Raw genomic sequence first — 13,723 nt, 5'->3', positions numbered from 1 at the left:
ACACAGAGGCACAGAAATACTTTTATATAGGGTTTTTTTCAGAAAAAAGTGTGTTCTGATCTGACACTTTTCCAGTGTGCAAATACTTTCATCCAAGTTTTTTAGAAAGTAACAAATATATTCAGCCTATCTTTTCCTCTTTGGTCTGAGCTTTTGTATCCAGCAGTACTTAATATTAATGCCTTGCAAAATGAAACACTTGCTGTTATTAATGCTGCTTCAGAAGTCCCTGAAAATGAACGAAGCACCTGAGCTATACGGCCTTACTAGAAGAGGTGTTTTTATCTTTATTTTCCATTTTGGTCAAAGCACTGTGCCTCAGAGAGAGTGGAATAGCTTTAAGAATGATATGTTTGACTTCTGGATTTCAAATCACCTTAGAACACAGGGAAGAATTATCATTTTAAAGACATGGGGAGAGAAATACACAGTCCTTCATAGATGGCTTTCTCTCCCTGCTTTGATTTTCAGTCATGATGCTACCAATGGGGAAGGAATTAGAAGAAAGGTGACCTGATTTCGAAATAACTTCCATGGAAGTTCAGAACTCCATGCTGGAATAAAGTCAGGATCAGAAGATTAGGGCCAAATTTTGCTGAGATTGCCGACAGTGAAAAAAAAATTTCTGAAGGCCTATATTCATATTTGTAACTTTCTGCTTTGTCCTACTCTAAAGCAGTTTTCCAAGCAGTGAGACCTCCTTCTGCTGTGGACTTATTTGAGCCTCTTATGCCAGTGGTTCAAAAGCTTTTTGGATGTTTCACCACAGGAGTGAGAGCCATACTTCCGGAGACCGCCTGCCCAACATGCACATCTCCTGTGGAGACTGGGTATTGACTATGTTATACAAAGTTGTGTTGTGCTGCATTTTCCCTCACAGAGTAAGTCACTGACAGCCATTTAGAATGAGAACATTATGTGAAGCCATGTGGCAGATGTAATGTGATTTCAGAGCTAGAAGATCAAGTACAGTTTATTTTGTTGAAACCTGTCTACAGCAAAAGAGCAAAACAATGGTAGCAACTTCCATAACACATTTCCACACTTCCAGAAGGCTGTCTTCTTTGTTGACATCTTGATGCCTGGTTGTTAATGTCTGACAGTGCATAACAATGAGAAGAGACTTTCCAGATCCAGAACTAGAAGCAAACAAGAATGGCACAGCACAACTCCTTTCACACAAAGTTTCCAAGAGCATTGAGACAGACAACAAGCCCTGCTCAGCTCCCTTCATAAATGGAGGAACTGAGGAAGAGAGCACACTGAATTGTCTGAAGCTGGAGAGAAAACTCATTGCAGCAGAAACCAACTCTCTGCAAGCTCAAATGTGTGAAGGTGCAAGAGCAACCCCCAGGTGCTCTTACAACTCCCTCAGAAATACAGAATCCTAGATAATTTCAGCCACTCATTCTCTCTCCTGCCACAGACCAATTTTAATATTTCCTGATATCTCCTGTATCATGAAAAGAAGCACTGCCAATTTTGGCAGAAGGTGCTGGTGAGGGCTGGGCCTGTTCCCTACCTGATGGGAATGCTGTTGCGTGTCCATGTAATATCTGGGTCAGGATATGACTCCACTACACAGACAAATTTGGCAACGTCTTCTACCAGGGCGTCCACTGTTTCCAGAGGAGTGCTGATCAAGGGAGCTGTGTGAAGAAGAGAAAATGAGAACACCTTCTGGTGCCTACTGGAGAGAACCACATAGCCTACCAAACACCTTTGGTGGAAGGAGCCATGTCCCTGCAGGGTCACTCAATGGCATTTTCCTTTGAGGTCTTTCCATAAGATGCAAAACAGAGCAAACCAAGCTCTAACAAGCTCAATGCATCCTGTGTTTCTGACCCACCCCTTCCTCGAGACTCACAGCAATCGGTGAGCATTCTGCAAGGACACAGGTGAGGATGTGCCACTGCTGTAAGGGTGGCATTGCTTAGGCTGGAAGTGCAAGGGGCAGCACATAAATTGAAGCCAAGCTGACCTGCCCCTGGAGTGGGAAGAGTGCATCCCTATAAGTGCATGATATGTGGGCTTTTTTGTCAATATTACACAGTTTATTCACTCAACTACTTATCTTTAAAGAAAAAACAAAAAACCAAAACTAACAACAACAACAAAAAACCATCATTATATACAAACACCAAACCCATTATATAGCACTATATTTTTCTAAGCCAGGCTGACAAAGACCATTCAGGTCATTCAGATTTGTGTCATGTCTGGGGCTCACTCTCATTTTCTCACATGAGAAGCATGTGAGAAAATGAGAATGAGCCCTAGAGAACCAAGAAGCATGAGGGTTAGAAGTTTAATAGCTATGTTTAATGCTTATTATCATAAATCTGTAGTCACATATTAGTTGAATGTATCTTTAGAAACATTTGCCATTGCTCTGGTGAAAGACTTGAAGCACAACTGGAAGAGATCAAAGCATAAGCCTAGCCACTCGCTTTCCCTGCTCATGTTGTCCATTGCAGCCACTGCCTCCAAAAACTCTTGAATGTCTTCACCAATGGCTGCAAGAGACACATATCCATATTGGCTGGACTGGATTTCACTGACAACTGTGGTGAGATAAACTAGGTTTTACTTTATTTACTATATTCCTGATACACTACCTTGAAAATATATCATGGATATATATCAGGAACCTTCCTGAAACGCTACCTTGAAAATATATCATGGATATATAGACAGGAGTCTTCCTGTTCCTCACTGAGTGTGGCAGTTTCCAGCCCATTATTTTTTCACAGAGAATCCCACCTGCTGAGTATCTACTGGCCCTCCATAGTACAACTCTGGGCAAAAATTAAACTATATCCATTTTACCCTTTCCTCCCTAAGGAATGGGCAACAGAGAAGACATTCAGATTTAGGTGACTGAGAATAATAGAAAGTCAATACCTTAATCCTTTTTCAATTTACATGGAAGTCAAAATTTGAATGTCTTTGGAGTTCTGCCGGAATGAAGCTAGAGGAAGAAAGGATCAGTTTCCACTATCAGGTTTATGTAAAACTCTAAATGCTTTTGTCGTTTGATTAGAATGAATCTGCCTCAATAATATTTCTAGATTCTATGACTTTGGATCATATCATTGATTAACAATAATGACTATATTTATGTAAATCTCAAAACAACATCTAAGCTCTAAAGGTCATTTGGATGAAACTTCAATTAGAACAAGTCTGCAACGAATTCACTGTTTAAGATCACTGCTTCAAATTGTATCATGCATCACTTTATTAGGTCATTTTGGGTCACATTAAACAGATATAATCATCTGTATTGTTCCCCAGAGGAATTCCATGCCAGTGAAACCAAATGGAAGACTTCTATAAAGTCTACATTTTGCTACTACTGAGGGTTGTCTAAGGAGAATAACCCTCACCAATGGTTATCCTGTCTGCTTTAACTGAGATGTTATTTCATGACAAATTTTACCGGGGTATAACTCTGGCATTAGCCCCAGAGTTTTGCAATCTAATTTTATATAGTATGGTTATGTTGCTGTTGTTCACATTCCTCAATCTCTGGAAGGATGCTCTTCTAACTGTGAGAAATGTAAATTTTTACAGTAATAATAAATCAAAGCAACCAGTTTTATTACTGTTGTAATGGTAAACACAGCCACTCCAACAAGTAATAAAGCTACATTTGTGCCATGAGCTGGCATTCATAATGACAGTATTTTGTTCCTTGGGCAAACAAGACTTGTCAGGTCTCTATATTAAATAAATTCTCTAGAAAGAGTTACGTACTTTAAAGTGTGTATTTTATTCAGTAGATGACAGAATATTGCATAGACATGGTCTGACCTGGTTCCCTTTGAAAGCCAGCATACAGATTTTTGGGCAGAATGAAGCCGCATGCTTCTAAGAAAATAGTGTCCAAACCGACAGCACTACATTGACAGGAAAAGAAATCATTTTAAAGCTGTCTTCCCAATTCTACATCCTCAGAGAGTAACCATGACAGCAACAGGGATGTATAATTTTCTCTTATGCTCTTTTCACCTTTGTGGTATATAACCCAGGCAAGGACAGTGAGCAGTGGGGCTTGCCGTCATTTTGGGAGGTGGCAACAGAGTTCCAAAATGGTTGAGATGGTACTTACATCTAAAAGCCATTCAAACAGCTTGGGTGCTGGGGTCAGCCCATGTTTTCTTCAGAAAGCACTCTAAACTCATGATGTGTGCATTGCCATGTTTTAACATAGGAAAATAAAATCTGAACAATGTATGGACATATCTATCATCACACAGAAATGGAGCCAGGCCTTTCCATGTGCGTATACTGGGCCTTTCTGATGTTTTAAAGGTATCCTTGTGGCTTTAAATAAATTGAAAATAAATTAATCTATATATGTGTAAAGCCACACAGGTGCCATTTTTTTGGATGCCAGCTGTAGTTTCCCGAGATAGAAAAATGACCCAAGGCTGGTCACGGGACCATGAGAAAGCCAAATCCCCTTCTGTCCTCAGCCCACCAGAAGCTTCCAAATGCGTTGGCTTTGGATTTGGATTCACACTTTGGAAACTAGACTAATCAGGCAAACAAAACAATACAGAAAACAGAACCAGTCCTTCTCCAACATTGCAGACACCTAGAGAAATTGCAGTTTTTATGGTAAAAAACAGCTCAGAAAAGGGAATGTATCTATTCATTACACTGTGACACCCAGAAAACAATCTATCCCTGTCCTCTTTGATTTTCTTGTCTCTCCAATACCACTTATCTTACCACAATATTCAAAAACGTTAAGTTCACAAACTTACTTATGAAAGTATACTTATATAAGTGCCTTATGAATATACCGATATCTTTATTTCAAAACATTTTTATAAAGAAGATACATTATTTCTTTTTTTTTTTTTTTATTTTGGGAATAATCTGACTAACAATTATCATAAAAGCATAGCCCGGCAAGAGCAGCAACATTGGCCTAACACGTTAATACTGGCATTCCCCTTAAGAATTCATTTTGTTTTCCTGAAGCTGCAAAGTTTCTAGTAAGCGTTGAATTTCACAAGCTTTGAATTGTAACTCTGAATCTCTGTTCAGCAAAAATTGTTGTCCCCAGGTTTACCAAAGGGTGCATCTATAATGGTATCACTGTTGCATTTGGTACCTCAGAGATTTTTCTACACAGATTTTTGTTAGCTAAAAGTATATGAGCCTACGCCCGTAGACATGTGTGCGCACAAGATAGGAAGAAGGTATGATAACTTCTGTGCTATATGCTATGACAAACAGTGCATACTTGTACATACATATGTAAAGACATCAGAGATATTTATTTATTTTGAAGCCTTATATACTTCAAAACCTACAAAGGTGTGCTGAACGCAACAGATCTTGTGCTCTGCAGCAACTGGTGCTACCAGCCATTAGCACTTCTGAGCTTTCTTTCACACGAGAAATTTACATCCCACCCAAGCTGGATGCAAAAGTGTCCCCTGCCTATTACAATGGCATATGTGCTCTTCACAGACAAAGAATACAATTCCAAACACAAATATGAGAATATTTTCACTGCTATCCTTCTAAAAGCAGAGAAGTGACCACTGAAAGCAGACCATTTTTTTCTTTTATGGGAATGCTACAGCACCACCCACCCCACTGTTAGCAGAGACACCTTCCCCTTTGCAAAACCTCCTTCAGCAAATGGCAGAAGAAGAGCAGGGAAAAAGCAAACCTTTCAGAAGTGTCTCAGCCAAGCTGAGGGCTGCCAGGGTGAGGACGTGCACCAGGGGCACCTTCAGCAGGTCATTCATATTTGATCCAGAAGGCATGCAGCTCCTTCAGGCAAGGCGTGCAGACTTCCCAGCCGGCTGCATTTCGGAAGCAGCGTTCAAGCAGAGCTTCTCAGCAAGTGACAGAGTGGGGTCTGAGGGATCTAAGTATAATCAGGAATTCTCCCACCCAGTGGTGGTGACGGACGTGGCCAGCTGGTGTGTATCCACTTTGGTCAGTGTGAAAGCGTGGGGCTCATGAAACAAGAGAAAGCAAATCCCTTCTGAATTCCTTCTAAGCAAACAGAGAACAGTACAATGGGCAAATGCATTTCCAGGGCTGTACCCTACCCCAGCGTTGCAAAGTCATCAGACCTTTATTCCAGTACACTGTAAGTGCAATAGCAGGAAAAAGTGCTTGCCACTGCCTTTTCCCTCATCTTAGTCCCCCTCTTTTCCAGTTTTTCTCCTCTCTCTCACACACACTCCCTCTTATTATAACCTTTCAAGATTGGCTGTGATATGCCACCTGTTGCCCTGCTGATAGTATTTCTTTTCTTAACAGATGCATTTGCTGGAGCAGAAGAGGTTGTCATTGGTGACTAAAAGTGCCTTTCTGTAGGGAAATATGACAGTGGGGTTTAATCTCCAGAAATGCCTTGTTAACCACCAGGTCTCTGCCTAAGATGCAAGACAGACAATCAACACTCATTTCCTAGGAAGACTTAACGAAACATAGAATCAAGATCTTCTGACTCACTCTTTCTTGTCTCATCCTACCACAAAGGCCTACATTATATTTTCCAAAAATGTCAAGTCATTTGTACTGCCTGGTTTTCCAACATAAATATTTATATGAAGAGCAAAGAGGCTTACCAGTGTGGAAAGGCTGATGCAGGGGCAATATCTGCATGAGCAGGGAAAAAGATTAATAATCAGTCTGGTAAGAATCTAATTGATGATGATCCTCTTGGAACATGACTCTGCATACTTTTCATCATTTTATCAGCAGAGTGGACAAGAGCTTCGCACTAAACTGCATGGTTTGAGGAAAGAAAATGTGCAGTCATAACACATCACAGTAAAATGTACTTTGAGATTCTGGAATTTCCTTTATTTACTGACTTTCCTTTATTTACTTACTCTTGACTTAAACCACCTCTAAACAGTCATTTCTTCAATGAACATACATGGCTCAGCAGGGCTTCTTCTGAGGAGCAAATGGAGTAAAACTGCTGGGAATGTGTGAATCCCTATGGTTTGGCATGGCTTTATAATAGCAATGTTACTTTGGGGACATGCCATCGTTTATTAAGAACAAGGATCTCTAGACAAGCATTCCTTTGAAGATGAATAAAGGCAGAAACACTCACAGAAGATGTTAAAGGTATTCCAAAAATTCTGGAGCTAGCAATGAGAAAAATAGTAAAACAAGAAGACAACCATGGAGCAACAATAATCCTACCAGGGAACAGAGAAATACTGATTCATGGCTGAAGTTACAAGTATTTATTTTGTTTAAGTCCAGACATATCCAATTAAAATACTCTATAGAAATGCAACTTGGATTTTTAGGATAAAATTCCATTAATGAAGGGACTTGGCCAAAGATCTTTGCATTGCTGGATTCCTGCTTGGAATGTGTTATAAGGGCTTTGAATCTGCACCATCCATATGAGTGCAGAAACTAATATTTCCCTTTTATTTGCCAATTGCAGCATTAGAAATGTCACTGCCAGCAATGGCTGCTAAACACTAACAATGCTTTTGCATTTTGGGGATTACCAAAGTACTCTTAATCTCTCATTTCCTCTGCTTCATATGTTTTTACTAAGGATCATAATGAGCTGCACTACTCTAAATGGAAAGGATATAAATTTACTCAGAGAGTAGAGAGGACACATGGGCAAAGGTACACAGGCCACATAACTAACATACAATATATATGGGAAGCTGGTAGTCATCTGTGCCTATCGTGGAAAGGTGTTTCTATAATTTCACAGTGAAATCAGTGAAAATCAAATGTTGGTGACACGAAACCTTCTTCAATTCCAAGTATTTTTGAAGCTTACCTTATAAAAGTAAAATGCATCTTTAATTTTTACTCATTAAAAAGTTTATAAGTTTGTTGCTTATTGGCTGTTGTGCTTAGGGTTTTTCCTAACAAAGCTGAGATGCATGCAGTTTACAGATAATTGTTTTTACATCTGTTGTTATAGTCATGTCCCAAGGCTTCTGCTGAGATGAGGTCCCAGCAGCCTACAAAATAATGAGAAGTCCAATCCTCAGCTTTCAGATGTTGTGGGAGAAGCTTTGTTCCCATGGATTTCTACTATTCTCTTTGCACTTCAAACACTCCAAAGTCAGTTCATGAAGTTCAGTACATAAGACAAGGTGTGTTCATTCACCTAGCTACGCTTTTTTCCCACTGCAAACTGTTTGTGAAGCGACAAATACAGTATTTTTAAATAAATGCATAAATGCAAAGAAAGTAGTAATTTATTAGAGTTGGCAGAAGGGATAATTGTCTTGCAGTCAATGAATTGCCTGACATTTCATCACTATGATGAGTGGAAACTGTTTGCAGGACAGTACCATGCTGGACCTTTTTTTCTGTACACCTCTAGACTTCCCTCCTTCTCCCAACTATTCTGCTGGAGGCTGACAGTTTCACATGCTAATGTGACATAATTTGACCACTGAATTATTTGAAAACTGTCTTTTCTCCCGCATCACCCTCTGGGATGTCTTCTCCCCAGGTAGTCCTAGATGTTCATCCAAGTAGACAGGCTAGGACAGGTATTTCCAGCAGAAGCTGTCCAGACAGAGAACAAAATCATCCTACAGAGAGACTTAATGAAATTGCTTTGGCAGTGGTCCTAATCACTCAAGCATCTGGTGATTCACACTGAAATAAGGCAAGTCAGCACTAACCCAGCCTGAGTAGTGATTGACTTGCCTGACCTCAGATCGAGGTGAGGCTGACTGGCCTGTAGATCGCTGGATCCTCCTTCTTGCCCTTTAACTGGGTGACATTTGCTTTCTTCCAGCTCTCAGGCACCTCTCCTGGCCACAAGAACCTCTCAAAGGTTTGTTGTTCATATGAGGTGTAACACCACATCCTTTGTCATTGGCCTCTCCACCTCTTGTATGAGAAAGTGATCATCAATACTTTCAAAGAACATCCTGGATTGTTTGTGTATTGCTGAAGGTAAGCCAGAAAATGAGCATGCCCTAACCTGCCAAGATAGCAGATGCATACAGACAAGGAAGACAAGGGGTTTTCAAATCCCAAGCTACCATGTCCTGGCTCCAAGCCTCTTCCAGCCTGCAGAAGGATGAAAAGGATGTACTGTGTGGTCTTCCCTTCTGATGGATTTCATGCACAATGACCCTGCATGCACTTACCTGGTGCCTGATGCACCCTTGCTGCTTCCTGCCTCAAAGCTCCTGGCCTCTTAGATAGTGGCATCCTCACAAAACATTTGGCAGTGAAACCCATTTTGGGGCTGCACATGTGCTTTTCTATGCAGAAATGAATCATGGTCACTTTGTTGTAGAGTTATGGTGACACCACTCCTCCCGTTCCACCCTGCTTACTTTGCCAGCAGCACCTACAGGCAGCGCAAGCTCCTGGGTGTCTGACATGGAAAAAACACCTTTTTCCATGTCAGCATGGAAGCCAGCATTAGGGGAGGAGATAAGCCTCCCCTAATGCTGGCTTAGGGGAGGAGATAAATATTTTAGTTCTCTTATTACCCAGTGCAAGTCACTTCTTTACAGTGATCCTGAGTCAAAGCAGCCCATGTGGCCACCAGCTCCAAGGGATTCAACCCAACCTCCAACACACATGTGGCCAGTAAGGTACTGTTGCTTGTGTCAGAACAGCAAATGCTGTACTCTGTGTGATATGTAAAGGAGTGAGCTCTACTGCTGCTGTTCTTTACCCAGCACTTGATGCTTTTTTGTTTAGTGTTTTTGTTTTTTAATTGTCAAGATGAAAGACAGGCTTTTCTCTGAAGTCCTTTAAGAAACACAGACCCTTCCCAAAGCCCCACTTAGTGTTTAAATTTGAGGGTTTCAGACACACTTGGTTTGACCTCTACCCTCAGCCATCTGGACCAATCTTTGGTCTCCTACTATTATTTAAACATTTATTAACTCCGATGCCTCAATCTAAAATAACCCTCTTTTATTCACTTCAGATTTTGTGGCAATTGGGAAAACTAAAATTTGCATTAATTTCTTGCTATCATCTTGCTATGAACTTGTCTATAATTTTTCAGCTCACAGTATCTGACAGTACTGACTAAGGACAATCTAAGATGCCATACTATGTTTTGTGGTGGAGCAAAATTATGTAGGGTTATGCGATGTAATTAGTGTGGTGGAATAATGTAAACAATGTAAATTAGTAATTAGTGTGGTGGAATAATGTAAATAATGTAAACAAAGAAAGAGAAATAACCCTTGTCATGCACCTAGCTAGCTGTGCACAGTATGTATAGCACAGAGGGTGAGCTGAATGCCCTTATTTCATAATATATAAAACTAATTTCTCTGCTGGGAGATCTGCCTCCTATTTCAGTTGCTGCCAATGTTATCCATCCCCACACCATAACCCAGGGAAAGACCCCACCCTCAATAACCCTCTCCTCTCAGAGGATAACACTGTCATGGTGCTGAGCTGGAGTGCTGCAGAGATGCCTTGTTTCCCCAGAGAGAGTTGCCACAAAAAATGTAGACCCTTGCTCCTCAGCTTCTGGTTTCAGTCTGTCATCCTGCGCTTGCCGTTGGAAGAGGGGACCAGGGTGGCTGTTGACACACAAAACTTGCTCTCCATCCCATGGTATCAGAGCCCAGACAGTGAGAAACAAGATCTGCATTTAGATATAGTTATAGCAGAGGTCTTACTGACCCCTGATCAGGGAACTGGGAAAGGAGGGACCCAGTGTGGATTTCCAGGCCACAGGAGAGCCACATGAAAGAGAGCATCCACCTACCGGATCCCTTTTTGCAGAAATAAGGAATAGATTAGGTCCTTAAAATATCTTGCTGGTTTTGATCCCAGAATTCTGTACCTTGTAGAATCTCCCTCACACCAAGAAATAAATAAGACCTTAGCTTGATCTGACAGTAATACTGGCAGTTACTGCAAAAATATAGTCAGTCTATTTCACAGTGAAATCAAAAAAATATAATCTGTCTATTTCATATCAGAACTCCTGTGAGTATTATTTTAATCATTGTCAACATCTCTTTAAAACAACTGAAGTTCAAACCAAAGAAAAGCACAATGAAATAAACGTATTTGATATCTCATGTGTCAGATCAATAAGTTTTCAATTTTCAGATTTTGTCTGTAATTATTTGCTGTTCTTGATTACTGTTTTAGATTATAGAGGAGCAAAAGGCAAGCAGTGGGAGTTTATAGGCATGCCAAAAGCAAACAATCAGCTTGGTTTCAAACATACAGCCTCTAGTGCAGCGAGCTTCAAGGGAAGGATTGTGGTCCTGTACACAGTGTAGAAATCAACTGTCCTGAGTGATCACAGAATCATAGGCCTGTAAATACCTTTTCCTTCCATCACCATGACACCTCTGAAACTCACAGCATCTCTCTGCAGCCAGCTGGGATCCAAGAGCTGTTACAATATAGGGGTGTGATATGAGGAAACCCTCAAGTTTCAGGAGTACCTGCACTCATGCAATAGCTTTTCTGCCAGCAGAACAGGACACTTGAAATGAAGCTGCTGCATCCTGCCAGCTGATGGCAGGTTGCCATGAGTGGCTGCAGGAGGTGTGCAACACACAGGTCCCAGGGGCATCCTATCCCCTTTCCTTTCACTGAATGCAGGCAGCGTGCAGCGACATGAGAAACAGCTCCACCCTCTTTTTCCAGACAAGATAGCTTTTTACTCTTCCTCTGATAGGAAGAAGAACTCTACAGCGTGAGTAGCTGACTTTTTAGACACTGTGCTAATGGTGAAAGTCATTTTGGGGAGCTTTGGCTATACATATTAAAAATGAGAAATTAAATTCTGCTCTGAGCTCACCCCAGGCAACCCCATTGACGTCAGTGGAGTGTAACTGAGAGCAGGAGGTTGCCTGTGATCTTTTTTACTTAGAGTTCACCTGCTGCTCATTTGAAGCCATAATCCTTGGTGACATCCCAGTCAGAGAGAGGCTTGCACGGCAGAGATCAGGTCCCAGTGTGAGCTTCACTCAATGAGGCATTCTTGGCTATGGCATTTTGGATCATCTCAATGTCTACCTGCTACAGCAGTCACTTTGGCAGCTATTTAAACATTGCTGGGTATTATCTGGGAGCACAATAACTAGCACAGCAGTACAAGTGAGTACATCTCCTCAATCAAATGGCAGATCATGGTCCAAAGACACACCCAACACATTCAGCACATCAAAAAGCAAACACTGCAAAAGTGATATCCAGATGATGTGAGGGAAGAAATGGGAGGAGAATCAAAGACAGAAGCCTCAAGGACACATCCTCTGCAACACACAATTCCCCAAGGACAATAGGGTCCCACAGGGGAACTGCAGCCAGAACAGTGCTTTCTGCAGGAACCACAATGGGGTTCTGTGCCCTTATACAGACTTAACAGCCCAGCAGAAAAAGCATTTGAGGCACACAGGGTAAGAGAAGGGTGTTCAGGAGCCCATAAGATGCTACAAAAGAAGGAGAAATATGGGAGCTTGCACATGCCCTATAAGCCTAGGGAAGAAAGCTGGAGAGCAAGATGAACCTTCAGCAGGTTCTGCATAGCAGGTGTCATTTATGACAATGAAGATGTTATGCTTTTCTCTCCCATATTTATTAGCACTGTCCAATAATCTTCCTTAGGTTTGTTTAATCTTGAGAAGGAACTAGGAAATAGAAAATCTGATCCAAAATACTGCCATATCCACAACATTAGTCCTTTAACTTCATTGGACTTGGCCTGAAGATCCTGACCCTGCGTGTTGTCAACACACCATCTTCATCACTTGATATATTTAAAGTGAGGGCACAGTTTTTGGGCCTACCCCTACAGCCCGGGTGTGTAGGCTGTGCTTCTGCCATTTACTATATTGTGAGTAAATAAGGAGTTGTTCATCAGCTATATGGCTGGTCAGGAGAAAATACAGATGGGGTCAAGGATTTGCTCCTAAACTGAAATTGTCTTGTGGCTAACTAAAGCAAAGCACTTGAAAATTGCACAGGGCAGAAGCCATTTGGGTAATTCTGCAAGATGCTAAGACTCAGAAGGTAGGCTTACAGCCCTTGCCAAGGGCCCTAGCTACTGCTGACAAGTGGCAGTGACTTCTCCTACATACACCTGCTCTGAAATTTTGTCCCCACATGGCAGCTAGAGAGGGACATTAGCCCAGGTGAGAGCCTTTCCCCCCACCCCTTCTCCATCCCACTCCATTTCCAGATGGAAAGTGGGGTTCTGGTCACTGCTTCAGCACATCTCCACCTTGGACCTCCTTCCCTCATTAGTGGCAGATTTGCTGTGGGCAGAGGGTCACTGGAGAAGAGGTCACATTAGGGAAACCTGCATGGGCTCAGGGATGTAGATGTTCCCCAGGAGTAGTAAGATACCTGAGCATCTTTGCAGAAGGCCAAGGTTTCATCCGTCTTAGAAATTATACTTGGCCAGCAGCACTGGCTTTCAGCCCCTAAATAGCTTACAACCTAATCAGTCAATTCTTCCAGTCAGTGCTTTGGTGGAAAGCTTTTGCCTCAGGTACTTTCATAGAGTTTGCCTTTTTTCCCTGAGTAGCAGCTCTGGAGCATCTGGATTAATAAAAAATTCTCTGGTCCAAATTAATGTCCTCTGACCATTGCAACAGGCATGCAGCAAGGTTGGATTTCCCCCTGCCCAACACCAGTTCAATGCACTGCAGCTGCTGAGCAGTGCCTGCTGGCATGCCTGGAGCAGGAGGGGTTTTCCCAGGGTAAGATCCTTGTGTGGTTGCAGACCAGG

At 41.7% G+C, this 13,723-nt stretch overlaps 1 protein-coding gene across 4 annotated transcripts in view; it reads right to left on the bottom strand.

The window, feature by feature from the left end:
* MUSK (muscle associated receptor tyrosine kinase) overlaps positions 1 to 5,774 on the bottom strand; it is a 54,952-nt gene extending 49,178 nt beyond the window's left edge. For all 4 annotated transcript variants that reach the window (XM_050987148.1, XM_030237549.2, XM_018921556.3 and 1 more), the window contains exons 1-2: positions 5,696 to 5,774; positions 1,523 to 1,649 (exon numbers count right to left, since the gene is read on the bottom strand). In XM_050987148.1, the coding sequence (XP_050843105.1) occupies positions 1,523 to 1,649; positions 5,696 to 5,774 (206 nt within the window). The remainder of the gene's footprint in view (positions 1 to 1,522; positions 1,650 to 5,695) is intronic.
* Positions 5,775 to 13,723: the final 7,949 nt, after the last annotated feature.

This window comes from Serinus canaria, chromosome Z (genome assembly GCF_022539315.1).
Source record: "Serinus canaria isolate serCan28SL12 chromosome Z, serCan2020, whole genome shotgun sequence".
Classification (NCBI taxonomy): domain Eukaryota; kingdom Metazoa; phylum Chordata; class Aves; order Passeriformes; family Fringillidae; genus Serinus; species Serinus canaria.
Note: the sequence above shows the minus strand (reverse complement) of the source record. Positions and strands in the feature narration are given on the sequence as shown.